General features: G+C 42.1%; 1 protein-coding gene across 4 annotated transcripts in view; it reads left to right on the forward strand.

Annotated features, from left to right (window-relative positions):
- The window catches only part of GHR (growth hormone receptor), a gene marked incomplete at its 5' end in the record, with an annotated part of 274,696 nt that overhangs the window by 175,646 nt on the left and 71,391 nt on the right, over positions 1 to 27,659 (forward strand). For all 4 annotated transcript variants that reach the window (XM_082652630.1, XM_082652631.1, XM_082652632.1 and 1 more), the window contains one exon: positions 20,513 to 20,578. In XM_082652630.1, coding sequence (XP_082508756.1) covers positions 20,513 to 20,578 — 66 coding nt within the window. The remainder of the gene's footprint in view (positions 1 to 20,512; positions 20,579 to 27,659) is intronic.

The raw sequence follows: 27,659 nt of genomic DNA on the forward strand, positions 1-27,659 counted from the left end.
TACCTGGGAAGCCCCAGTGTGTTTGTTTTAATATGGCTATTTGTGAGGTACCAGAGAAACAGTAGCTTATTTGCTTGCTCTTGGACAGGCTGACTGAAAATTCATCAAATTTAGGTATTTAATTTTTTAAAAAGTCTGGAATATGTACGCACAGAATTAGTTATTCTGCCTCAACAATGAATGAATACCTCTAAGTCTCACTACAAAAACAGTTTTGGAGCAGAACATCAGTATGGGTTTCCATAGTGTTGTGATTTAAGGAAATGCGAAAGAAATAAATAAATAAGCATTCCACTTGAGTCTCTGGGAAGATGAGCTATGTCATTGAATTGACCTAAAGCCACAGGCATAATATTTCTCAGAAATGGCCTGCTAGGAAAGCCATTTAATTTTGTCATAACATTAATAGTTTTCACAATGATTGGTGATCTGCCACCCAGGGAGCATAAGTATTAGAAACTCTTCGCAACTGTTTCTGATTCCTTCACAAGACGTAGCCCCAAAAGAAAAAGATAAAGCTCTTTTCTGGCCTTGATTTTTAAAAATTTAAAAAGCATTCATTGGATAGAGGCCAAGAATTTATAATGACTTTGACTTAATTGTGCAGTGTCAGATGGTGATTCCATCAGGCAGTATTAACTGAAAAGGAATGATGGGAAGAATGGAAAGACCATACTGAGGATTATATTGGCTAATGACTGGGTTCTGGTTTCTGGACCAGGGAATCTCTGAGGTTATGTAATTATTGCTCAGATATTTTCCTGATGTTAACTTACTAGGTGGTGTTATTTTTGCTATTTGTTTTAGATTTTTAATAGTACTATAAAACTTGTGGCCGTTTAAAGTAATTTCAGCTCAAGACATTTGACTGAATGACGATTTAGGAAGCTGTTTATCCTTAGAACTGCACTTGCTCTCAGAGTAAGAACTGCGCCTTCCAGGGGAGATTTCCATCTGACTCTAGAGTCCAGAGCCTCACAAACATGTTGTCTGCAGTGGCCCCTAGTCAGAAATTCTTAGCCTATCCAGCATGCAGTGCAGCCCCTGAAGTCTCCCCTACTATTGGTATAAGATTGGGATCTAGACCGTCTGCAAATTAAGCCTCACTTAGTCACAAAATGCAGGGATTCATTTCCCAATTGTTCTTCCAGAGGAGAAATTAGTTTCTTTCAGTACATAACATTGTCTATGACTGTGCCTCTTGGCATTTCTCTTTCTCTAACTTCTACCCAGCCATCCTCCAGGGTCCAATTCAAGTCTTACTTCCTGCATGTAGGTTTCCCAGTTTGTTCCAGCTTTCAGTGATCTCGACCACATCACTGCTCTGGTTAGGTACTCATCAGACAACGTTTGGGGAAAGGCCCTCTAGCAATGCTTTGCTGATACTGACTCATCCTTGCTGTTGTTCCGCCGTGGGTATGTTCCTGTCTGGCTCCTCCAACAAGCTGTAATCTATTTGAGCATGGGGATTTGTCTAATACTTTTACTTCTCACAACGCTTGCATCTTATATTGCTAAATCTATGATAGCTAATTGGACACATAACAGCCACTTGATAAATGTTGTTAAGAAATGAGCAAACCCAGTATTTCTTGGTAGTACTCTATACCAGGCGCCAATATGGCAAGCTATGTAATTTGGAGAGCATCATTTCAAAGCAGGAAGTTTATCACTCGTCAATTATTTCAGGTATTTGATTTTGACATTATCTTGAAGACATAAAATTGCCTTAAAAACAGCTACTTGAAAGTGGACAAAAGTAGAAATGAACGAATGAATGAGTGAATGACATACCTAAAGGCCATGAAATGTGGAAATGATTTTTTTTTTAAGTTAACCTGATCTGTTTTTCTTCTCTAATCTCGACTGTGGGTGAAGAGTGGGGAAGAATTTTTAACAGGCAAATATTCCTGATCCTTGGCTGTTAACATTAGGGACAGTAGGAGAAGGGAATACCTGCTTGGAAAATTAACTGGCGCTGCAAAGTGTAAATGCTTGGGCCAAGTGTAAATTTTATAGGCCAGGTAGAATTTTCACAAGTCTAATGACTTTTGAAAACTACTTGTACCCTGGCTCAAAAGACGTTTTTCTTGCTGCCTGTAGTAAGCAGTCAGTAAGCTGTGTTTGGGACCTGGACCAAAATGCTGGCCTTTCATGTCTCAAATTAAAGCTTACTGATCTGAGCTCAGAAGTCCCTCCATACACAATTTAGTAAAATCAGCAGCATAAATATGGAACCAGAGCACAAATATGTCTTGTTCCCTCCAGAAGGAAAATGTGAACTCTCTTCTCATTGGAAGTCTATTGATTACCTAATCCCAGATGTTGTGACACAGTTTTCATCCAAGTGCTGAAGAACAGACAGAAGCCCCTTCTAAAAGCTTAATTTTCGTTACTCGTTTGGAAGGGATTTTTCAGGGCCTATAAGACGTGCAAGGATTATGCCTTGTGTTTGAGAAATGGAAAAGAAAAAAGGAAGGAAAAATCATTTAGACAAGTGCTTCTCAAACTTTAAGGAGCATGTGAATCACCTGCGGAACTTGTTCAGATGCAGATTCTTATTCTGAAGGTCTAGGGTGGGGCCTGAGAATCTGCATTTCTAACAAGCCCCCAGGGGCCACTGATGCTGCCAGCACGTAGACTGCACACTGCTTTGAGTAGCAAGCTCTACAGGACAAAGAGAATGTTTTTTACAGGGAGCACCAATTACAATTCTAGGTTACAATTCCAAGGAATTAATGACTAAAAAATGCTGCCTTTCCACACTCCTGTGACACAACAAGAATGGAAGGTGACCACAAGCCATTTACCATTTCAAATGGGATAGGAGCATTATTGGTGCATTAATCTGTATTTTGTTCCAGCTCCCATTCCAAAGGCAGCCAAGATTTCTTTTTCTCTTGGCCCCAGGGGATTTTGCAGGTCTAGAACAGGCCTTCTCTTCCTAGGCTTTTTTTACAAATGTTGGAGAGAGAAGTGAGCATCTCTGGAGTTAAGGAGAGTTGAGACCCAAAGAGAAGAAAGAGAAAGACAATGGATACTTTTTTTGTAAATGTTTATCTCTGTGTAAGACCTCCAAAGACCCTCCCTTGACCCAGGAGTAGGAAGTAGAGCTATTTCCTATAGAAATAGCTGCAATTGAATATCCCACGAACTTGGTAAAAACTGAGGAGGCTCCGAGTCAGACTCAAATCAATCTTAGAAAAGTACAGTAATGCGGCATTCTTCGCACCCCGATGACTTTGCCAAAAATTTATACCTGCTTCACGTGAAATCTATACCTAGGCAGTTTACAAGAATATGCCCTTAAGGTTTTTTAAACTCCATAGCAAAATATGCTAACGAGAAAATAAGGATATTTTTGTGCACATGCACTGATACAAAACTGTTAACAGAAATGAATAGAGGAGACAGAAATGACCCACCATGTAAACTTGAACCTTTGCTTGTAGTATGCATTCAGTACATAATGCTGTCACTTTTGACATTTACTTAGGTTAACACATTGCATACTCCCCAGAAACTGTTTTTCCATCCAGTTTATGGCTTTGTTGGTTGAGTTCTACAGGAAAAGGAGATTTAACTGTCTAAGATTTTATTTTCCAAATTCATTCCCTAGATTTTTCATATCATAGTCTAATTTCTTCTGCTCATTAAAGAAATTGGACTACTTTTAAAAAGTCATAAAACAGTTATTGTCTTGGGCATTTTTAAGCAGATTGATGCTATTGAGATAGGATAGCCATAGACTATAACCTTCATGAGGGCAGGGATAGATATTTCGATGTTGTGTCCTTAGAGCTTTGAGTCATGCCAGCCGTATAGTAGATATGAAGTTACCAGTTGTTATTTGTCGATTTAATGAATAAGTAGAAACAGTTCTTTAGCCCACTGCCGGAAGCACCTCATAAATTTTCAGGTAACTGTACAGATAGCCTCTGAAATATAATTTCAATCAAATATTTTGGTTTTTAATTTCTAAACGTTTTGCCAGAGGCTTTTTGATCAATGGTTTCCACAAACAAGCTAGTAAATGCTGCCTAGTGGGCAGATTTGGGCCTTCTGCTCCCTCTTTGGTCAAAGCAGCCCTACTTTAAAATGAACAGACTGAGTCTTTACTGTCAGAACGAGGTTATTCTGTTAAGTGAAAGTGTCTGAAATCTTCTAGAACCTTTCCAACATGGCATTAAAGGAGCCTTGCCTCAAGAGGAAAGGGGGATTTGACACGGCCAACTTTGCAGGGAGGAAGGGAACATTTAATAGAAATTTATTACCATATTTTTATTTCTCAAGAAGCTAAAACTATTCAAAACAAACATTCATGTTAATTTTTGGACCCTTCTGGGTTTAAAGTCTCAGCTGATACAAATTTATGATTATTCATGTGTTTTAGTACTTAATGGTCATGAGGGTGAGGGTAGTCCTGAAGAAGAGGTCACTGTGAACTAAAGGAGGGAAGCAAGGGGGATGGTCCTTAGGAGACTTGGCAGGAGATGTGGAAAAGGAAACTTTCACATAGAAATCAAGCCATGTAGAGAAAGCCTTATTTTGTCAACGTCTTCTGAACAAGTAAGAACAATAGAGAATAATGGATATGTTCTCAGTCCCCTCAGAGGTCATTCTTGGGCCATTGTAAGAGCCCCTTGGATTCCCCAGTTCCTCAGGCATGCAGCTGAAGAGCTCAGTTTCCTAAAACAGCACTTTTGTCCTATCACGCTCTAGTTCAAGAATCTTAGTGGTTCACATTGCCAAATGCTTCAAGTCTGTGTTTTGAGGCCATCTGACTCTCCACTAAATGTCCAACTTTTCCCCCATCTCCTCCCAGACACACTCCCCGTCATGGCTGTGTCTGTCCTTCGCAATGCTCCTCTGAGCCAGTCTTGCCCTTTTATCATTGCCCTGGGCATGTTATTTCCCTTACCTGCCCATCTATCTGCATCCTCCATTCTACAAGCCTTCACTGTCATATAAATTATCAAGCTACTCCTGACTGTGCCACTCTCTCACTTCCCAGAGTCCTTGTGCATCAGCAAGTTGTAACCATTTTAGCCCTTAGGAGCCTCAGGTAGCATCTGGTCTGTTAGTTTTGCTCCCGGACCAGATGAAAATTTCTAAGCCCAGGAACTTCAACTATTTCAACTACTTTTCCTTAGCCCACAGAACCTAGCAAAGCGCTAGGCATTTAGGCAATGCTCCCTATAAAAGTGTTGACTGAAATGATGATGCATGATCAGTTTGCCATCTCAGTATTTTTCATTTTCAAAGAATGGGTTTAGGGAAGACATTTTCAGACAATGCGGACATGTCATCCGTTACCTTTATAACATGCTGCCGGTTATGAATAATTAACATTGTGGTTAAGCTTAAGAAACAGAGGAGGTTACCTGTTCACACTACAGTCTAAAAGTAGAAATTTGAAAAAATAAACATATACTTAGTGGGTTTTAATTAAAGAAAATTATGTGATTATCAATTTTAATATGTCTGAAATATACCAGTTTGTGTCAATCTACTGTAAGAAGGTGTCCAAGGAGGGAGAACAATGTAAATTATTTCCGAGAGCTTTGGGTAGATTCTAATTATTGGGAATAAGTGTTACAAATAGTTCACATTCCAGTGTGACTTGAAGAACATGTTTGGAGCCTCCATGTTCTCTAACGCTGTTATGCTACTCGTTTATCACATACACTTGGGTCACATTTTCCTGTGTGGAGAGAATATCCTAATGATAGTAACTGTATACAAATAGTTGACATTCCATGTTCCTCCTTAGCAGTCTTTTCAAGAAAAATTACTGATGGAGAACATCAGTGGCCAGTTCAAGGGGAGAGGTGAAATGTCAAAAATTGTCAGAAGGGAGCCAATTATCAAGGAAGGTTTTGTGAAGGAGGGGTGTTCTCCGGGGAGTTGGAGATTTTTGCTTAAGGAGGGAAGGATGGAAACTTTCAGCAGAAGAGGATAAAGAGAAAAAGGTAAAGGAGAAAGAAAAGAGAACACAGGCTGACGATCGTAGGCACGCCGTCTTGACTGAAGCGTGTTTGCGTTAACAAGTTGTGGGAAAGAAGTTAGAGAAAAGCAGTGCCTTCTGAAGAAATGCTTTGAATGTTGAGCTGCAGAATTTGGACTTAATCCAGTAAGCAAGAGGGTGACATTTGAGTCCATCAGCAGGGGCGTGGCAGGATGAAAATGGTATTTTAGGAAGATTAATCCAACATTGCGCAAAGAATAGACTGGAATCCCTGCTCAGGGCAGAGATAGCAGGAAGCTTTGGAATAAGGCGTGGGTGAAGAAATGAGGCCTCGTTAGGGAAGTGGAAGTTGGAAAGAAAGGGAGTAGCCTGGGAAACACATCATGGAAGGAAAGAACCAATGGTATGTTCTGACAACTGGTAGAAAAAGTGAGAAGTCATAGACAAATCCAAAATTGTAAGTCCAAGTCCAAGAAAACAGCGATGATGCCATTTCTGGAGACTGGGAGAAGATATTAGCCAATCTTTAGGTTACCAACTATTTGCATTCAAAGATTCTGCCTGCTTTAACAGCCTTTATGCCCCCCTAAGCAAATTAGCAACCATTTATTTGTTGCTAATTGTCAGGAATTTTCGTAGGGTTTCTAGGAAAATATTTGCAGATACATCTACAGCTTTTAAATCTGTTGCAGATAAGGTAACAAGCAAAAAGTAGATAAAGTCCCCATTATTACTGGGCCAAGGGGTTCGTTCATGCATTTCTCCATTCAACAAATATTTATAAAATGCCTACTTTGTGCTGGGAAAGTAGATCCTTGCTTTTCTCAGGACTTATATTCTAGTGGAGTGAAGATAGGAAAATAGAGAAGAATACAAATAATTGAACTCAACACGAAGATAAATAAAGGCTATGAAGAAAATAAAACATAGCGATGTCCTACAAGTGACTTGGGAATGACTCCTTTAGATTATTTGGTCAGAGAAAGCATCCTTGAGAAGATACCATTTGAGCTGAAGCCTGAGCCAATCACACAGAATCATGTGGGTACTAAGAACAGCAGGGGTTGAGTCTGAATAAGATCAGTAAGTTTCAGGGCTGGGGCGTAACGGTAAGAAGACGTTGGCACAAGGAGAAAGAAAGGGAAGCAGGGGCCACTCTTGGAATGTACTAGCCAGGATCAGGAGCAAGGGACAGGAAGCATAATGCAAATTGACTTGAGTAATAAGGAAAGTAATTCATAAAATTAGAAAAACAGAGTCGGTGCAGGCTGTGGATCGGCTAAATCCAGTGGCTTCAAATTCATTTTCTAAAAGATGTCTTTGCCTGGGGTGGTGGTGTGATGAATTGGGAGATTGGGATTGACATGTATACACTAATGTGTATAAAATGAATGACTAATAACCTGCTGTATAAAAAAATAAATAAAATTAAAATTGACCAAGTTGGTAAAATTCCAAAAAAAAAAAAAAAAATGTCTTTGCCCTCTCAGTTGTATCAGCTGCATGTTCAGGTTTGGGGTGAAATAGGCAAAGCCAGGAGACTGGGGCATTCTGTAAATTTCTTCCCTTAAATTTTCTAGAATCCCCCCCAGTAAGATTCCCTTTGGGTCACATCCTCTTTCTTGAACTTCAGAAGAGGATGGGAATAACCCTCCGTCCAATTATACCTACTCTCGGAGCTGGGGTTGGGTTGGCTTCCCTTGAGGCACATGAGCTGCTTGGGCAGGAGTGGTTACCTAAACAAAACCGCGTTTCTGTTGAGAAGGAGAGAGGAAGGCAGTCTGGGTAGACAACCAGCCGTGTTTACTACACAAGAGGTCTTGGTGGCCATTACAAGGAGTTTGGGCTTCAGTCTGATTACATGGGAAACCATGGAGAATTTTAGTGAAGTATCATGATCTGATTTATGCTTTTAAAAGGTCATCCTGTTTAATGTTTCAATAGTTCATTGAAGGGGGCCAAAAGTGGAAGTGAGAAGACCAATTAGGAAGCTATTTGAAAGTCTAGGCAAGAGGTGTTGGGAACTTGGGCTATAATAATAGCAAAGGAGAAGGAGAGAAGTGAATTGAGATGGAACTGACGTAATTTGTCGCTGGGTTAAATAAGGGAATACGAGTTAGGGAGACTGAAGAAATGAAGATGGCCTATAGGGTTTTGGATTAAGTACCAGCGTGGATGGTGAACTAATTTACAGAGATAGTGAAGAGTTGACAAGGAGTGGGTTCATCGGGGATTACTTGAGAGTTGTGTGTTAAGATTGAGATACCTATTGGATATCTAGAGAAGACGCCAAAGAGGCTGAGTCGAGCCTGGAGTTCAATGGAGAGGTTCAGGCTAAATAAAGATGGAGATTCGGAACCATCAGCGTACGGTGATGTTTAAAGCCACGAGGCTTGATGAGATTCCCCTTTCGGGGGGGATGGGGGCAGAAAAGCTAGGGAAGTGAAGAGTCTGTGAAACTACAATATTTAGGGGGGAAAGCAGAGGAAGAGAAGCCAGCAGAGGTGAGCAAGAAAGAACAGCCAGTGAGGTAAAAGGGAGACCAGGCAAATTCGGCATCATGGAAGCTAGGCAAAGAGCGTATCTTTAAAAGTCAAACGCACCTGAAAAGTTGAGTCATATAAGGAAAGAGAAGAGACCATTGAATTTGACAAGAACAGGTTTAGTGGAGGGGGAAGGGTCAGAAACACAGCTGAAGAGGATTCAAAAGAGAAGAAAATAGGAAGTGGCGTCCGTCGTTCAGGCAGGGCTTCAAAGATCTGGGAACAGGAAAGATGCTTCTTGGCAGCACAGCTCCTAATGACTCAGAAGTGAGTGTACTTTCCAGATACGTTTTTTAAATTGTTTTTTGATGTTATTCTTTAGAAAGAGAAATATCCTGTTGTAGTTTTCATTTGAAATGACATCGGTGGCCCAGCCGTTTCTGGCTTCTCTAGACCCCTTTTCCCTACATGCTCCTTCCACTGAAAAGAAACTAGGCCATTCAGATTTTTCCAATTTAGAGGAGGGGGCTAATAGCAGACAAGACTGAGGTAGGATCTGTATAGTCATACATATTATTTTGGGTGCCCTTCAGTTTCACTAGCTGCTACTTAGAAGTTCATTAAATATATATATATATAATGTAAATTAAATATAAATTAATATAAATTATAAATATTACATGCATATAATACATGTTATAGATATATTTGCGTTTGCTGATTTCCTAAACTTGAACTGTATAGAGTCCCAGATCCTCCTTTGTCCCATCTACCCAAAGGTGTCTTTCTCAGCCTTTTTAACTTATATCTACCAGAAAGTAGAGCAGGGCAGAAGCTGTGTGGGAGTCCTGTCCTTCTCCCTCCCCCTCACCTCCTGGCCTCAGCACAGTAAAAACTCTGTTCAGAACTTGGCTCACTGCTGCTTTTCCCACCTTCAATCAGGGAACACTTAAAGCCATACAGTGTCCCTTGTCCCGCCAGAAAGCCTATGGGCAGGGCACCCCTTCAGGCTGACACAGAGGCATACTGTGCAAGGCAGAAATTAACACAACATTGTAAATCAACTATACTTTAATAAAATTTAAAAAAAATTTTTTTAAGTAAAAAAAAATCTCTGGCACATAGTGTTTATGAGTACAGTACAGTTCACTGAGAGCAGTTAACGGCATTTGTATATGCCACTCGTTGGACAGTTATGTCCTATGCTGATTCTTGCACTGTTTAGTTTATGTTTATATATTTACCCCCTCAATTAGATTACAAGTCCCTTCAAAGTAGGAACCACATTTTATCCTTTCCAACCCTTTCCATATATGGCCAGGGCAGTGGCCACATATGGCTGACCAATAAGGCTTTTGATTTTTTTTCTCTGTCATATTGTCACCACACTACACATAATTCCAGCAAGGAATCAAAGCTTATATTTTAGACTATAAGACTTTGCCTGCCCTGTAGATACAAAGAAATGGATCTCCTTTTCAGTTGAAACATATTCCTTCCAGAAAAATGTCATAAATTTTTTTTCACCCCCAGTATAACTTTCTGCTTTAAATTGTTGTTGTGTGATTTGATGGACTCTTTTGACTCTAATTTTAACTGTCCATTTTGGAAATTCTGAAGTTAGATTTAGGGTTAAGCTTCAGTGCCCATAAGGGTTGCTTCTCACTGGAGCCAGAACTACAGAAGGCACAACAAAAAGGACAGAGTTCAAAAAAGTAAGCTTCAGGTACCTTTCTGCCAAGGTACGTGTCTGCAGTGGATTGTCACCTTATCCATCTCCATGCACTTTTTGGTAGAGCTTCTAGTTTCTGCTGCAAAATAATTTTTGGAGCTGGTTGCATGTCGGCTACAGAGTTTCAATAATTTCTTTCCAAAACTGGGCTTCAGAAAATGAATCTAAAAATTTTGAGTCAAGTATCTGAGAGAAGCTGTGTCAAACTTTCATGTTTCTTTTACCATATGAAATTGTGACAAATATATCTATAAAGTGTACATGACCTTCCACTAAGAATCTTTGTTGACCAATAAAACCTGTAATCTCATAGATACCAATCAAAAGGCCAGCTAGCCATCATACTACAGATATTAATGGAGGACCTAATATGTGCAGGGTTGGAAAGGATAAAATGTGGTTCCTACTTTGAAGGGACTTGTAATCTAATTGAGGGAGCAAATATATAAACACAAACTAAATAGTGCAAGAATCAGCATAGGACATAACTGCCCGACGAGTGGCATATATAAATGCCGTTAACTGCTCTCAGTGAACTGTACTGTACTCATAAACACTATGTGCCAGAGATTTTTTTTTTTACTTAAATTTTTTTTAATTTTATTAAAGTGTAGTTGATTTACAGTGTTAGGTTAATTTCTGCTGTACAGCAAAGTGGCTCAGTTATACATATATATATTCTTTTCCATTATGGTTTACCAGAGAATATTTAATATAGTTACCTGTGCTATACAGTAGGACCTTGTTGTTTATCCATGCTACATATCAGCGGTTCTCAACCTTTTTGGTACCAGGGACCGGTTTCGTGGAAGACACTTTTCCCGCAGGCCAGGGCGGGGGTGTTGGGGGGAATGGTTCAGGCGGTAATGTGAGCGATGGGCAGCGGCAGATGAAGCTTCACTCTCTGGCCCGCCGCTCACCTCCTGCTGCGTGGCCCAGTTCCTAACAGGCCACAGACTGGTAGCGGTCCATGGCCCACGGGTTGGGGGACCCCTGCTATATATACTAGTTTACATCTGCCAATCCCAAACTCCCAATCCTTCCCTCCCCACCGCACCCCATCCCCTTGGCAACCACAAGTCTGTTCTCTATGTCTGTGAGTCTGTTTCTGTTTCGTAGACATGTTCATTTGTGTCATATTTTAGATTCCACATACAAGTGATATCATATGGTGTTCGTCTTACTCTTTCTGACTTACTTCACTTAGTAGGATAACCTCTAGGTGCATCCGTGTAGCTGCAAATGGTATTCTTTAATTCTTTTTCTTATTGTGCCAGACATTCTGTGAAGTACTTTATGGATATCAGTTTCATTTTCTGAATGATTATCCCCACTCCATAGATGGGAATTACCTCTGATCTTCTCCCCATTCTGGAGAAAACAAGGAGAATGATATAAGGTGAGCAAAGACCTAGAATCAGGAATGTACCAGATGGCAAAGAGATGCATTGGTCAGGGGCTAAGGATCCGTTTAGGGGAATAGAGAGAAATGAACCTTGAGCCCTATGGTAGTCTGTTCACCACCATATCCCAATGCCTAGTATATGCCTTATGCACAATAGATGCTTGATAAATATGTCTTGTACAAACAAATGGCCCTCTGGCTTGTGTCTGTAACCCAGACCAAGTACAATGGGATAAGTGTAATTAGTGAATTAAAGCCATACACCAAAGAGCCCCGGGACCCAATGCCAACACCTCCCAATTCCCAACTATTACAGTGAAGGATTCAAGTGGGAAGGACACACATAATGAGACAGGTGTGACAGCAATAGTACCTCCAACTCACTGGGGTCCCTTTCATGGAACGTGACATGGTGACATAGTGAGCAGTCCACACGTCCTTACCCTGGCCTGCAAGACAGCGCAAGATCTGGCCCCTGGCACACCGTGACCTCAAATGCTTCTTCTCGCCCCTCCCTCCCTCTGTTCCTTCTTCTCTCCCCTTGCCCCTCCCACACCGACCTCCTTTCTAGCCCCCAGTCCCACCTTAGGGCCTACACTCTTTCATGCTGCTTCCAAGTCTCTGATAGCTCCTCTCCCCGCATCTCAGTGCCCTCCCCTGCTACCTGGCATCATCCATTGGCTTATCTGTCTCCCTCTGCACACAGCAGACTGTACACCCGGAAAGGCACACCTCCCTCCACACTCCTCACCGTTGTATCCCCGGCGTCGAGGACAGCACCTGGCATCTCACACACTGCAGTTCTGACCTCTCGATACCTCTCAAATACCTACTTCCCAAGGGAGTAGGATTTTGTTCAAGAAATGTTCCATGGAAATTGGTAAGTGGAACTTGGGAACAAGAGGCAGAGTGGCAGCTCAGACCAACCTGTTTATAAAAGCCCAGAGAGGGGAAAACACAACTTTAAACCTCTGACAAAGTATATGCCTGCCTAGGACACCTTTACTGTGCTGTGCTTCTGAAACGCTGCCTGGTCTCAACAAGGAGATCTATGAATTTGCCACATCAACTGATCCCCGGGACTTAAAAGTCCCTACTACCAGCCTCAGCTTAGTAAATGGACACGGACTACACACCTCGGTATCAAAACACTGGCTCTCTGCTGTAGCCAAAACCAAGCAAATGCATCTGTCCAGGTGACAGGAAGGCAGGTGAGGAAGTTGAACGATCCTATGTTCATTAGTTCTTCCCCTCACTGAGCACTATTAAGCGGCTCAATACCATGAAAATGAGTTGAAATGCACTGACTTTGCCTCAAGTTTGAGCATTCACGGTCCCAGGAGGACACTTGGCATCTAATGATGTGCTTTAGAGTCTTCTTTTGTGCCAGTTGAGACTCCAGAGACCACAAAATGTCTGCTAAATTCAAAGTGATATAAGTAAAGTCATGGTGCCTCACAGCGTTTCTCGAAAGACTTCCCAGTGAGATGCTCAGTAATTTCACACATGTGTACTGGGCACTCGCTATATTGAAGGAGCTGTGTAATGATGTGGTGGGTCAGAAGGAAGAGACAGGGTCCTTGCCTTCAAACGTCCAGTTTATCATTCACTGGGCAGGTCAGATAACTGAGATGCCAGGCAGGGAATAAGAAATGCCGTGGTCCAGCTATTGTGTGAAAGCACAAAGGATGGAGAGATGGATCCCATCTGGGAGAAAATTTAAAAATGCATCATGGAGGAGAAGACACACTCATCTTGAAAGATGAATGGAATTTTCACAGACTTAGATGGCAGAAAGCCTTGATTTGGAGCGTTCACCAAATTTTATGGTGTAAGTGTTCCCACTATGGCTGATTTCAAGTTAATGACATGATGTCACTGAACACAGAGCTGGGAAGAGGTGTCAGCTCCGGCACATCATCTGTGAGTCACCATCGAGCTTTGGGCTTTATTCAGACGTCTGACTCTATTGCTTTAATGAGTGGATTCACAGGTATTAAAAACATCAAAGACAACATTATAGAGGAAGAGACACCTCTGCCCTTCTCCCTACACCTCAGTCTGACCTTTTAATACTCTGTCTATCCTTCCGGTCCCAGTCCTATGCCTCTGCCTAGCCACCTAGGACTGATAATGGTCCAGTGCCAACCTGGATTCTGTTTGCTTCTCTTAGCAGGGCTGTGATTCCCCTGGGCTCCTGCTATCACATGGCACAGAGGGATGGCTTTCCGCCCGTTGCCTGGTGTTGACACCCTTGCTGTTCTCCATAATGAGAAGCAGCTTTAAGGGCTGCTAGCTGGGCAGGGTGTTTCACTGTTCTTGTAGCAGTTGGAAGGGAAAGCCAGAGAAATTGCTGGGAAGCTTTGCTGAAGGAAGATGCAAGCCAGCTGAGACCCAGCATGCATATTAACTGCTCCCTTTCATACCTTTTTTTTTTTTTTAAAGCACCCCCCAATGTGTTCTCCTTAAGTCACTGCACCCCTGACTGGCCTTATCACTCAAAGAGCTACGTTTGAAAAGTCAGGCCCTAGTTTCTGTCTTTAATTGCAAGCAGATGTCCTCGGTATGTGCATAAACTTGTGTCAGGAGGATTTTTTTTTTTTTAACTCACCAAGGAGAGCACTGCCAGACAGAAAAGGAATATGTGAAGCTTCAAGTTGTTAGGAAACGTCCACATTTGTCCACTAAGCCAGAGGTAGACCTGCGGGAAAAGAAGGTCTTTATGATTTCTCATTGCACATTGATTCTTCTTACCTCGAGGCCCAGCTGCTCTCTAAGAGCATTTACAGCGAAATACGGCTGCTGCAGATGTAGTTCAGCATGTGCTTCATTTCATGACACCAGTTTCTCCTCCAAAGTTGTTGTAGATTGTTTGTGAAGCAGCTTTTTTAGCGTTAAAAGGTGTTTGAAACCACCAGCATCATTTCACAGCTCCGTTTTTTGTTTGTTTAAATTATCTTATGTAATGTGCTCTATGATTTACTATTCAAGTATAGAAGAAACACATTCCCTAGTGGAGATCTGGGGAGGTAATGCTGTCTGAAAGATTCAGAGATTTCCTGTTCAGATTACACAGGCTTCTTTAGAGCTGCCAAGAGCCATAATGTGTAGGAGATAATACATTTTATTTCAGGAGAAACTATGGATGGAAATTCAATTTAGCCAGTGAGCCGCAAAAGAAATGGAATTCCGGTTTAGAATTGTCCCTGCACTGGGGCCCAGGACTTGGTGTGCCAAGGAGTAGCCATGACCAACATGACCTCTGCAGCCCCAGGACCTGCTGTGTAGATATCACTCGATGACAGAGCAAAAGGAAGAGGCCTGGCTGCCAGGGTGTTGCAAGTCCTACCTGGTTCCTCGTGAACTGACCCCTGAAGGGTATTTCCGCCCAGAGCCTCAACAACCTGGCCCCATCAGTATAACTTTCCAGAATGTTTGCAGCATTCAAATAAATCGGGCTGCGCAAGTCATAAACACCAGCTGTGGACACTTAGTGGGGGACCCCTAGAAGGGGAGCCCCACAGAGGACACAGTGACTGATCAGAGCAAGAAAGTAGTGGGCAGTGAACAGGTTTCCAAATGTGTCATATCATGAGGATCACCTGGCTGGGGGATGGAGCGTGCAGGGTAAGCATACAGATGCTCAGGACCTTGCCAACATGTGGATTGACCAGGGCCCTAGAGATTCAGATTCTATAGAGCTGGCACAGGGCCTCGGAATCTGTATGTTTAACAAATGCCACAGTTAAATCAACTGTACTTCAGTAAATGAATGAATGAATGAATGCCACAGTAGATCTTTTTTTTTTTAAATATTCATTTATTTGGTCACACTGGGTCTTAGTTGCGGCAGGTGGGCTCCTTAGTTGCGTCTCATGGGCTCCTTTGTTGTGGCATGCGAACTCTTAGTTGCAGCACGCATGTGGGATCTAGTTCCCTGGCCAGGGATTGAACCCAGGCCCTCTGCATTGGGGGCGTGGAGTCGTATCCACTGCACCACCTGGGAAGTCCCACCACAGTAGATCTTAGTGGTCAGACAAGTTTGGGAAACTATAGAGTGGGGTGGAGTCAGAATCTGACTCCAGTTCCACTTTGGCCTCTGCCATATAATTGCTGGGTGGCCTTAGGCAAGTTATTTCTTTGAGCCTCAGATCCCTCATTCATACAATGTAACTAATAATATCCACTTCAGAGGGTTGTTGTGAGGATAAAATGGAAAAAATCATAAAATGTCCTGAAGTGTGTGCCTGGTACATTTTAAGGGCACAATAAATGTGAGACGTGAACACCTCACACACATTTTTTGACTTTGCCATCAGCCAGCCCCTTCAGAGGCAGCAGGACGGTCTGGGGCATGGCATCAATATGACCAGACAGTGAGCTTGAACTTCAGCCTTATTGCAAGGAGGCTGCGTATCTGGAGGAGATGTGGACTTTAAATTGAATACTCTTCCGTGATGGTGATCATAGTTTGATAGAGAAAAAAGGACAGAAAGAAAAAAGTGGGTCTGGAAAGAGCTCTGAGGTTGAAATCCGAGCTGGGAAAATTTTTGGAAGATGCACAAGGATAAGTACACTTCAAAAAGGCAGGAAAAGTAGTCAAGCAAACTTGACATTTACAAGGAAAGACAATTTGCTGAGAATAAACAATTTTTCTTTGATCCCCTTTTAGTTGGAAAGCCGAAGTTTAAAGCATTTGTAATTCATCTATCTCATTTCTTTAGCAAGCCTTATTTTCCTGCTAGGTGCCATGCCCTGTGCTCCTAACAGACGTTACAAAGATAAAAGGAATGCCCATCTCAAGAAACTTGCTGTGTGTCATAGGGCACAGGAGAATAAGCAGTTACAGCAAAGGGTGTAAGAATGGTTTCTAGGGCTGTTGGGTGGAGGACAGCTTACCTGCTTGAGGGAGAAAGCAAAACCTCTCAGTGGAAGTCTTTTTTTTCCAGCTTTATTGAGATAAAATTAACATAAAATACTGTGCAAGTTTGTGTACAACACAATGATTTGATACATGTATATACTGTAAAATGATTACGGCAATCAGAGGAAGTCTTGAAATAGAGATTTCATGATAGTTACATCATCATTATCATTAGAGTAACCATAAGCTAATAATGATAACAATAGCTGACATTAACCAATGCCTATTTTATGGCAGATGCCCTGTGAGGCCCTTTACGTTATCTCCTGTCATGTAAAATTGTTGCCATATGCAGTATCTTGGTTTACCTACTTGTGTTTGCACTGTCTATTCGTGGCTGGTTCTAATGCCATTGCTGCACAACTGGTAAGTTACAGTACTCACCAGAACATTGATTCTCCCATACTAGCTTTCTTACTGATATAATAGGGAATTCACCAATTTACAAGAACTGGAATTGATGGCATTTAGTCCCAGGCAGATTACCATCCCCGATGCCACTGACCCTACTTCCCCAAAGTCCCACTGCCTGCATCCAGCCTGTGCAGGAGGACCGGAGTAGATGCTGGGCTTAGGGCAGCATCCTGTCCTCATATGTGCAAAGCCCTAAGCTCACAAAGTCTAGTGTAAAAACATTGTCAAATTCTTTGTTGGAAAAGATGGGCTCTTACTTTCAGGGTAGTGGTAGCAATAATAAGTGACAATAATAATAACAAGAAGAATATCTAACATTTACCAAGCACTTATTATATTGCATATTTAATATATTGCATGTATTAACTGACTTAAACCTCACATGTGTAGATACTGCAGCTGTCCCCATTTTACAGACAGAAACTGAGGTCCAATTGTGTACCATAGTTGGGTAGCTGAGCACAAGGCTGGACATAAGTAGGAGAGGATAGATTGCAGTTCATTCTTAGGCAGGTCCGCCGTGAGAAGCTCCGCCTCAAGGCACTGCAAAGTACTAGTTCTCCAATGTTTGCAGGATCACAATTCCGTTCTTTATTGCTTTATTTATTTATGTTTGGCTGCAGCATGTGGGATCTTAGTTTCAGAACCAGGGATCAAACCCGTGCCCCCTGCAGTGGAAGCGTGGATTCTTAACCTCTGGACCACCAGGGAAGTCCCACAATTAAGTTCTTTGGAAAGACCATTCCCAATATGCCCTTGACCTCTCCACACATCCTAGGTCAGCTCTGCTCCGCCCGCTCCCTTCAGATCATGGCTCTTTACATGCCTAGGTTGTGTCTTATCTCTGTCTTTATGCAGTGCTTGCCTTGGCTCCAACTGCCCTTTCCTTTCCTTTTCATTTCTTATTTATCCCAAATTCAGCGCCTGTCCAAAGGGTCACCTTCCCCAGGGAGCTTGTCCAGACTCGTGAAGGGCTACCACATTGCTCCTCCGATGCTGACCACTCCTTCATTTATAGATCCCTGCCCGGAAATCGTGGGCTCACCAAGGCCAGGAGCTGCAGCTAATTCATTTTATAATGCCCAGCATTTAAAAGCTCCTCTAGGATATACTGGAGCTGTGATGCTCTGCTTATTGTCACCCTTCATTTGTTTTCCTCCATCGCTCGGCACTTTAGACAGTGAGGACAGCTGGGACACTAAAATTGACAACTGAGGGTGACGTCTCCATCTGCTAAGGTGGCACAGTTTTCCTCATTGTGCTCGATTTGTAATCAGCACCCTCTGGGCACTGGCATAAACCTGTGGGTCTTCCCCATGAATGCCATTTGTTCCTTTTATGCCTCGATTCATCACATACTGTGGAGGGTGTTAGCTGAGTAAGACTTTCTGCTTCATGCAAGTGTTACCAAACACACCATAAGGAGGAAAGCACCAGACGTCTGTCTGCAAAGAAAGCAAAATCCTGGTTTGGGAAGAGTCAACGGTGGCCAGTGCTCCCCAAGCATTTCCGGGCCTGAGGTTTGGCTCTGTGGGCTCCTTGGGGCCTCCTAACTGATGCCCACATTCCATATCAGTCGTCATTCTGGAGAAATTCGTCAACTTTCCTGCTGATCTGAGCCTGGAAACTGGTGTCTGTTTACTCACTTTCAAGCTGAAAATTGAGACAAACTTGCTGGATAATTTTGACAAAAATAACACACATGATTGCGTGTCATCCCATGATTAACTTAATTTTCCTCTTTTTTTGAGCTAGCGGGACTTTCTCAAGTTATATATAGTTTTCGGTGAAATAGGTCATTCACAGTTGGAAGTTATACAAACTTGCCAAACCTTGACCAAAAATAACATTCTGGTGCCCAATTTAGTGCAAGGGGTAATAAAGTGTTCTCTGATTTGTAGCAAGGAATTAAAGGCAGGGGTTGGGGTCTAGACAATGGTAATAATAAAGACTAAGGCTATCAAGACAGTGAGTAGACTTGAGGGGATTTTCATAAAATGCAGTTTTCCTTTCTGGCCACGTTAAAATCAATCTGTAGTACATTATCTCCTCTAGGGAAACGTGTATTCCATTTGCTTTCTGTCGTAATTCTTTATTGTATTTGGGAGTAAATGAGCTTCTACAGATGAAGTTAATATTAAAATTTAGAGAGAGACTGAAAAGAAACCCTTCCAGAGCTAATAGTCACACAGAATTTAAAATATCAATTCACCAAAGGCCCCCAAACCTAACTTCGCTTGGAAGAACGCTCTCACTGATAGGCCCAGGCTGCAAAAACTTTCACGCGTTAGAATTCTGCAGTATTTAGTGAAAGGATCTTAACTTCCTCTGTTAGGTTCTATATTCTGAACTTCAGACCCGACAGCTGCTTCCTAGTGGTTAGCCAGGTGGGAGGAGTTAGTAAAAAAGCACATTGAGAAGTGGATCAGGACAGATGGACAGGATTCACCCTCCCTGAAATTCAGGGAGATGGGTGTGGGCCAGCTCCACTGCCCATGGATCTTCATTTTCTTCCTCCTCCTTTTTTCATATCAAAGAAAGATTTCTTAGCGCTGTTACTGTGGGTTTCTATTGAGGACCAAAAGCAGCAGCAGCTTCGCTGCTTTGAGGTGATGCTCTCTGTTTGTCGTGGGCCTGGACCAAACTGCCTCTCTGATAACCCACGGATAGCCTGATGGGATGGGAGGCATCTTGGAGACACCCCCTTCTCCACCAAGCCCAGATAACAGTTACAATACTTTTGTAGCTGAGGTGTTTGCAGTTCAACGCATTTCAACAGTTCAATGATAACTACATTGATCATTTTCCATTTTTCCTGTTTTTGTTTTTGTTCTTGTTTATTTTTTTGCGGTACGCGGGCCTCTCACTGTTGTGGCCTCTCCCGTTGCGGAGCACAGGCTCCGGACGCGCAGACTCAGCGGCCATGGCTCACGGGCCCAGCCGCTCTGCGACATGTGGGATCCTCCCAGAACGGGGCACGAAGCCGTGTCCCCTGCATCGGCAGGCGGACTCTCAACCACTGCGCCACCAGGGAAGCCCATTTTTCCTGTTTTTAATGCAACCTAATACTAGTATCAATAAAATTAAAAGTGCTTTTATAATAGATGACTCATTGCCATCTCGCATCCTAAACTGTCCCCCTCTTGTCCAACTTCTCACTTCCCCTCATTCCTTCCCTATTCCCAGGGTTGCTCACATGTTTATTTCTAAGAATAAATGCTTTTGACTGAACTGTTTTTAATACTTTTTTAAAAAAAGAATTTATGTTCCTCCTTGTTTTCACAAGCAAGACTTAAGTTTGGACTCAAATGTTGTAGGAAGGCAATTTTTCATCCTCCTGACTGTGTCCAGGCATGAGACCAGAGGCAGCTAAGACCAGAAGGTTTCCATTTGCTCTGAATATTTAGGAGTTCTTTTTAGAGGGTAGGTGCAATTTTAGTTTGAAAAAGAAAGAAAGAAAAAGGAGAGAATTGTTGTGAGGTTGGGCCTGGTCACATTTTGACATTTGAAAATGAGATTGTAAGAAAGTCACATCAGACCACTTTTTATAGGGGTAACTCATGGTTTTCGTCTCTTTCTGTTCCAGCCACACCAGCTATCCTTGTCAGAGCGTCTCAGAGTCTGCAGAGAGTTCATCCAGGCCTAGAGACAAGTAAGAATTTCACTCCCTTTTCTGCCTTCAATGATAGTGTCCAGGTTTTACTGTAATTCAAGCTACTGTCCTTTCCCTATTTTATTTGGGATATGGTAACTGGATGAATGACTGACTGAAATTACACAGGCAAACTAACAAATATTTTTTTCAGAATTTCTTTTTCAACTTTTCTGCAAGGCTGCTTCTTTTTTTTCCCTTTTTTTTAATTGAACGAAAGATCCTTTAAATTCCAAAGTTCTTTACAATTTTCAAGTTTCATGCAAATGATTTCATATAATCCCATAATAACCCTTTCTTTCCTCTACCCCTGTCTTGCCCCTCCCTCCTTCCCTCTCCCCACTGGTAACCACTGGTTTATTCTCTATTATCTGTGAGTCTGCTTCTTTTCTGTTTTATTCATTAGTTTGTTGATTGTTTTAGATTCCACATATAAGTGATATCATACAATATTTGTCTTTCTCTGTCTGACTTATTTCACTTAGCATAATATCCTCCAAGTCCATCCATGTTGCTGCAAATGGCAAAATTTCATTCTTTTTATGGCTGAGTAGTATCCCATTGTACATATAACACATTTTCTCTATCCATTCATCTGTTGATGGACACGTAGGTTGGTTCCATACCTTGGCAATTGTAAATAATGCTGCTGTGAACATTGGGGTGAGTATATATTTTCAAATTAGTGTTTTTGTTTGTACCCAGGAGTGGAATTGCTGGGTCATATGGTAGTCCTATTTCTAGTTTTTTGAGAAATCTCCATACTGTTTTCCACAGTGGTTGCACCAATTTACCTTCTCACCAAAAGTGCATGAGGATCCCCTTTGCTCAACATCCTCGCCAACATTTGTTATTTGTGTTCTTTTCGATGTTAGCTATTCTGCCAGGTGTGAGGCGAGATCTCATTGTGGTTTTGATTTGTATTTGCCTGATGATTATCAGTGTTGAGCCATGTTTCATGGGCCTGTTAGCCACCTGCATTTCCTCTTTGGAAAAAAACGAATGCTTCTTTATTTTTCTAATAAGCTTATCCTTAGAGGTTAAGTAAGCCCAAATTAATGCAAAGAAAAAAAGACATAAAATAACTTATTGTGGGCCAACAATTAGTTTACTGAGTTTAGGAATCTGCATTTTTGTTTTATAAGTCCTGTATTGTATTGTCATTATTATTTTGAGATATTTCTTTACCTAGTGATCACATTACCAGACAGTCAAATTTGTCCCTTCAACCAAATCGCCTTGGGCTCTGAAATTCTGTCCACTGCTCCGTGATAGCATTACCTCACAACATCTTCATGCATGTGTTCATACCATGTGCAGGACTCAATGAGTTGTGTGCGCTGCACAAATTAATTATGTCTCAATTAATTAAGGCAAAGCCTATGTTTTCTGCTTCTTCTAAATCCCTCGTGTGACCTAAAAAAAAAAAACGTGATCACATAGTAGGTACCTTCAATTAAATTCTAAGGATGGATTTTCTTTTCCTCAGTTGAAGTATGTGCTCGAGTCCACATTACAAAATAAAGGAAGGGAGGTTAGTGTACCTGACTGTGTTTAAGCCATTGCTGTTTCAGGGATCATAACGGCATCATGAAACTATAATTGGGGTTTTGTGACTAAATTGCAGAGTCCTTTTCTAATAGGCGATGTAAACATCATTTTTCTTGGAGGTGACTGAAAAGGAGGGTTGGTGCTGTTTTTAACAAACGTCATCAATTCATCAGTTGTGCCAGACCGCGAACTCTACAACCCTCCTGTTTTAGAATCATCTGACATGTTAATCTGCTCCCTAATTAATGTGAGGGGTTGTAGAAAGATTAGCTGTTGCTTATGTTTGGGTTATCCCAGCCAGTATATTCCAAAGCCTTCACTCAGCAGATGATGTGACTTACTGCTGCTTTCTGTAAGGAAATAAGAAGGAATCAGTTAAGAATGGTTTACTAATGGTGCGTGCTCCATCCCACACTGGAACCCTCCCCAACACACAACCACAGTACACTGCCCTTCTCTTGCCCCCAAAGTGGTGATAAGATTTCCCCAAGCCATTGTCTTTGTCAAGTCATGGGGTCTGAGGACCGTAAGCTGTGGGCCTTGTTGGAATACAACCTCTGAGTATGGCAGATGTGTTGAAATTGCTGCCAGTCACTTGGCATATGTTGATCTTCTGTCCTTGTGATAAACAAGAATAATAGCTATTACCCTTCATCTGTGGCACGTCACACAGACACTGAGCTCCCCACGCAAGGAAGAATCCTATCCTTCCAGCTTCTCCTTATCTGAAGTTACATGCCCTCTGTCTCAGGACTGATTGGATAAAGTACCCCACGTCAACGGATATGTCTGTATCACTAGGCACCTTCCACAGTGCACTCACTAGGACACATGGCCACCTTTATCATCCAAGCATCTCACTGAGATGCAACAGACCCTAGGGCTCCCGTATCCTCACTGCGTCACTGTGGACACAGTCACTGTATCACAAATGTTTAACTCCCCACCATGCACCCAGCACTAGCTAGCTCTACACCTTGAGGAAGAAAGAAATGTGTAAGATATTGTCCTGACCTCAGGGAGGTCATATTTCCCCTAAGGAGATAGTTTCACACAAAAAGCTAGTGTTCAAGAACTGTCAGTTCACAATTGTAATGTATATATTTCCTATGTGCACTTTTCTGAATTCTCAGATTCAAAGCAAAACCTTGTGGAAGAAAAATAAATAAACCCTCCCAGAGTGAATCCTAGACAGAACTGTCCAAACGTAAATAAAGGCCACCACCCTTCTGCAGGCCACCTTCACTTTACGCTTGGGCTATCACAATAACCCTTCAGTAGCTGTCTCGCTCCTCTCTCCTTCCACACCCTACCCCGTCTCTCCTTCCTTGTATCCATCTTCCTCTGCCAATAACGATTTTCAGAATCCAACATATCCCTCTGTTCTAAATAACCCTAACTATCTTTAGCACCTTCCCCACTGCCTAAATTTTAAACTGCAATCCTATCCCAAGACACTCAAATCCACCATCTGTCACCTGAGCCCAGCTTGTAAGTCTAGACTACCCACTACTCCCCAGGACCACTATGCTTTCCCTCCTCTGGGACTTTGCTCGTGCCGTCCCATCTTCCAGAACTATCATCCTTCCGCCTCACCCAGCATTCTGGAAATATAAATCCTGCCCATACTTTAAGGTTCAGCCAGAACACTCTGACCCTTGGCCTGAAGCAGTTCCTCCCTCCTCTGTGTGTGTCTTTGAGAGGTCACACGATTTCCTATCACTCTGAGGGGATATATTACACGCTGCTTTGGAGTGTAGTTATTTGCGTATTTCTCTTATCTCCCCATCTGGATTATGAACAGCTGTGTCTTATTCAGAGTTGTATAACTCACAGTACCTCAAATGGTACCTTGAACATTGTAAGTAATAAATGATATTGCAAATAAATTAACTAAATGGAAGTATCCTTAATAGCTCCCTGGCTACCCACCCTTCAGCACTCTTGACAATTCCCACCAGCCCCCCTTGTTATCGTGGAGCCTCTTGGATCTCAGGGGCGGGGGGTGGAGGGGGGGCATTCATGGAGGAACAGATCTCGCCACCTGTGTTAATTGCCCATTAATCACCTTCAGTGTTGCTAAAAGGACTCATAGGAATCAGATGGTTTATACTCAGAGGATAGCTTCCTTACAGGCAAAGGATACACTAGGGCAACAGCAGATGAGGGGAGTGCACTGACCGGGGTCTGGAGAGCCCAGGTGTAGGCCCCTTCGTCCTCTCACTGCACAGTCACACCCACCAGGTCTGGAACCACTACCTGTGTGCCTGCCAAGCACCTTGGTACCAGGAAGCCCAAAGTCTGCTCGTGATGGAGTTTCCTAGAGTGAGCTCATCGTGTAGGCGCACCCTAGCTATGTGGACAGCCTTACCATCAGCCCCCAGTTCCACTGAATTTAGGTGCAAATCATAAATTTAATTACATTGCTAAGCAGCATTGACAAGCTGACATATTCTGCCCTGAAACAACTCAGGGACCCATGACTACAGCACATCACTTATCTTTAGTTAACACAGTCTATACATAGCATTGCCAAGTATCAGTAACTCTGGAAAAAAAGCACGCGGTCAAACCGGACCAGCTAAAATTAACCCACGCCATGCGCCACTTAAAGAATTGCCCATTGCGTTCATCTCTTCCTTCTCTTGCTCACTAAAAAGTATCTGTCCCAGCTTCTAAGCCCTCGGGGCTTTGCTTTCTGCGTGGACCTAATCCATGTGAATAGGTGTTTGTGTGGTAATGGGCACATACTAACATACCTTCTGCAGAGTACAGGCTTGAGAAATATTTTCTGGAAACAAAGAGCTATTTTTAAAAGTCCCATGAGGACTTTTTAGCCCATGCACGTGGGTAGCAGCATACTTCACCTATGCAGAGGCATAAATCTGAGCAAAGACCCACATATAGGATGAGAAGGATATTGACGGAGTTTATGGTTTAAAGTGGTAGGCATCTTGTATACTTTAAAGAAGGAACGGTGCAAACTTACTACAAAGAAAGCTGCTTTTAGTTGTGGGAGAGAGTGATGAGGATGGTTAGAATCTTCTAGAGAAAAGCAAAACGTTGTTAGTGCTCCTGAAGAAGGCAGACTCCCGAGTTAGGCTGCTGTGGTCCCATGTGCTTTGTGTTTTTCCAGTAATTTCATTTCTCTCTCACAGTTGGTTTTTGGCAGAGGATTTGATGATCGTATGGGCCAAATACTTAAGACTTATTAAACACATAGAGAAATTATTAAAAGATTGCACATCGTTCTGAGGGGGATTTTTCCTGTCCTTTTTTTTAAAGCCACACCTTTTCACTGAATTTGTCACGTATTACTATGAAAGTGTAAATTGTGTGATCAGTGGCATTTCCACCTCAAAATAAAATGAATATCCAACTGGAGAAAACTGCTGAAGTTTCATTGACTGGCATCTGGAGCATAAATTTGTCCAAGATTTTATGAAAACAGGCGTCCTGAACATAAACATCCATGACTGAGGTCAGAATGCAGTTTTGAAAGAATCCCAAAAGATTATCATATTAGATGGGCACAGAAGTGAATTGCTTCAATTTTTATAAGTTCAACAACTTCCTTTACAATGGTGAGTTACTTTTCAATAAAGACACTTATAGGAGACAAAAATTTAATATAGTAACTGTCATTTTGCTTGTTGGGGTCCTTACTGTACATTCTTAGCTGGACTCCTGTCCTAGCCTCCTAATTTTTCTTCCCTACCTCCTATTATTTCCCTGTCCCCAGCCATCCTACCCTCTGCTTCCACATTCATTCTTGTCTACCTTTGATCCAGTGATTCTTCTGCCCCATCGTCTTCAGTAGCTCCCCACTGTTTCCTAAATTATGAATAAACTCATCTCTCTGGCGTTTAAGAAGGCCCACAACATAGCCTCATCTCGCTTATGTACTATGTACACCCATGTTTGTATCCCCTGAATTCTTGCTTCATCATAGCCATTCATAATGACCCCTTTGTCAGAAATTCCCTCTTCTTACCTCCCAGGTGGGAACAGTCCTTCAAGGATTTTATCTTTAAGGCATACTTCAAATATCGCCTTATCCGCAAAGGTTTTCCCAGTTCCCCCAAGAGAATGCACACTTCCATCTTAGAATCTCTGAAGCCCTTTCTTTCTCCCTCTCTAGGAGAGGTAGTATATAGCACAGTACTTGAAGAACTCAGCCTCTGCAGCAAGACAGCTTTGGTTCAAGTCCCAGTTCTATTACTTACTTCCTGCCTGATCTTACCTAAGTTTCATGACCTCTCTGTACCTAGTTCTGTTTTGTTTTGTTTTACTTCTAAAATAAAGATGCTAATAGTACCTACCTCATAAAATTGTGGTGAGAATTACAAGTGTTGATACATTTAAAGTAGTTAGGATAGTACCTGGTCCCACGGTGTTTATTGTATTCTCTTGGGGCTCTTATTTATATTCCAACAAGAATTAGAATTGAACTGTATGAAATTTCCCATAGTCAACTCTATTTTGGACCATCATATCATTATGTCATTTGTTTCAACCTAATGGAGACTCATGCACTTTCTGTTCCCTCTAATAGACTGTACTATTCCTAAGGATAAGGGCTACGTCTTTTACATCCTTGTATCTTACAGTACCTGTAAGGGCCTGGCAAATGCCGAGTGTTTAACAAACAGTCAGTGGATTTTGCATGCACACGAAAAAAATTCAAAAAATAGAAGCCAAGTTTTCTGCCTGGTATCTTAAGTATTCTTTGGCTACCATAGGGTACCTTTACGTCCTCCGGCAGTCATTTATGAAAGGAGAGAAATTAAAATAGGCAGGAGGAGACATTTCTCTCGTCCATTACTAATAGACTTACAGTCTTTCCCAAAAGCCTTCCACAGAACCTTAGCTTCAGGTCATGGGACCAGTGTCATGGTCTAGTCTTGGGGTGTGTTTCTGTGTCATCACTGTGCTATCCTGTGGGCACTTCAGCTGCCAAGGCAATAGCAGCCCCTCTCCTGCCTGTGACCCATCCCTGCCCCTGTAAGAGCCGAATGACCCTCTCAGCTTTAATCATTCTTTTTCATCAGATAGTTTCAACCTTAAGGGCTTATTAACTGACAATACAGCTACAATAAGCACAAGCTGCCAGTACACGTAAAAGAAACACAACATAAGGGAAGTGTGTCCGTGCAGGAACGGTATCTCAGAGAGAATGTGCAGCCTTTCTTGGTTACACAGAACTTGAGCTTTGGACATGCATTAGAGAGCAGCATTGGACTCTGACATCGAAGCTGACATTGAATTCTTTACAGTCTGCTGTTTATAAACAACTCAGCAAATGATTCAGTAAGTAAACACAGATTATTATGATCCCTTTTAAGGAAACGGTGTTTATGTTGGCTCCCTCTTGCACCCAAACTAGTGGTAGCCCATCCTGACTCACAGACAGCACTGATATCCTGATAATGCCAAGCATCCTGCAAAGGCTCTTTATCCCCCTTCCTTGCTTCTCTGAGGTTGGAGGGAGGCCGGTAGACTTATGCACTTTATAGAAGAAGAAACAGAG

This window comes from Grampus griseus (assembly GCF_964374135.1).
Source record: "Grampus griseus genome assembly, chromosome: 3".
Lineage (NCBI taxonomy): Eukaryota > Metazoa > Chordata > Mammalia > Artiodactyla > Delphinidae > Grampus > Grampus griseus.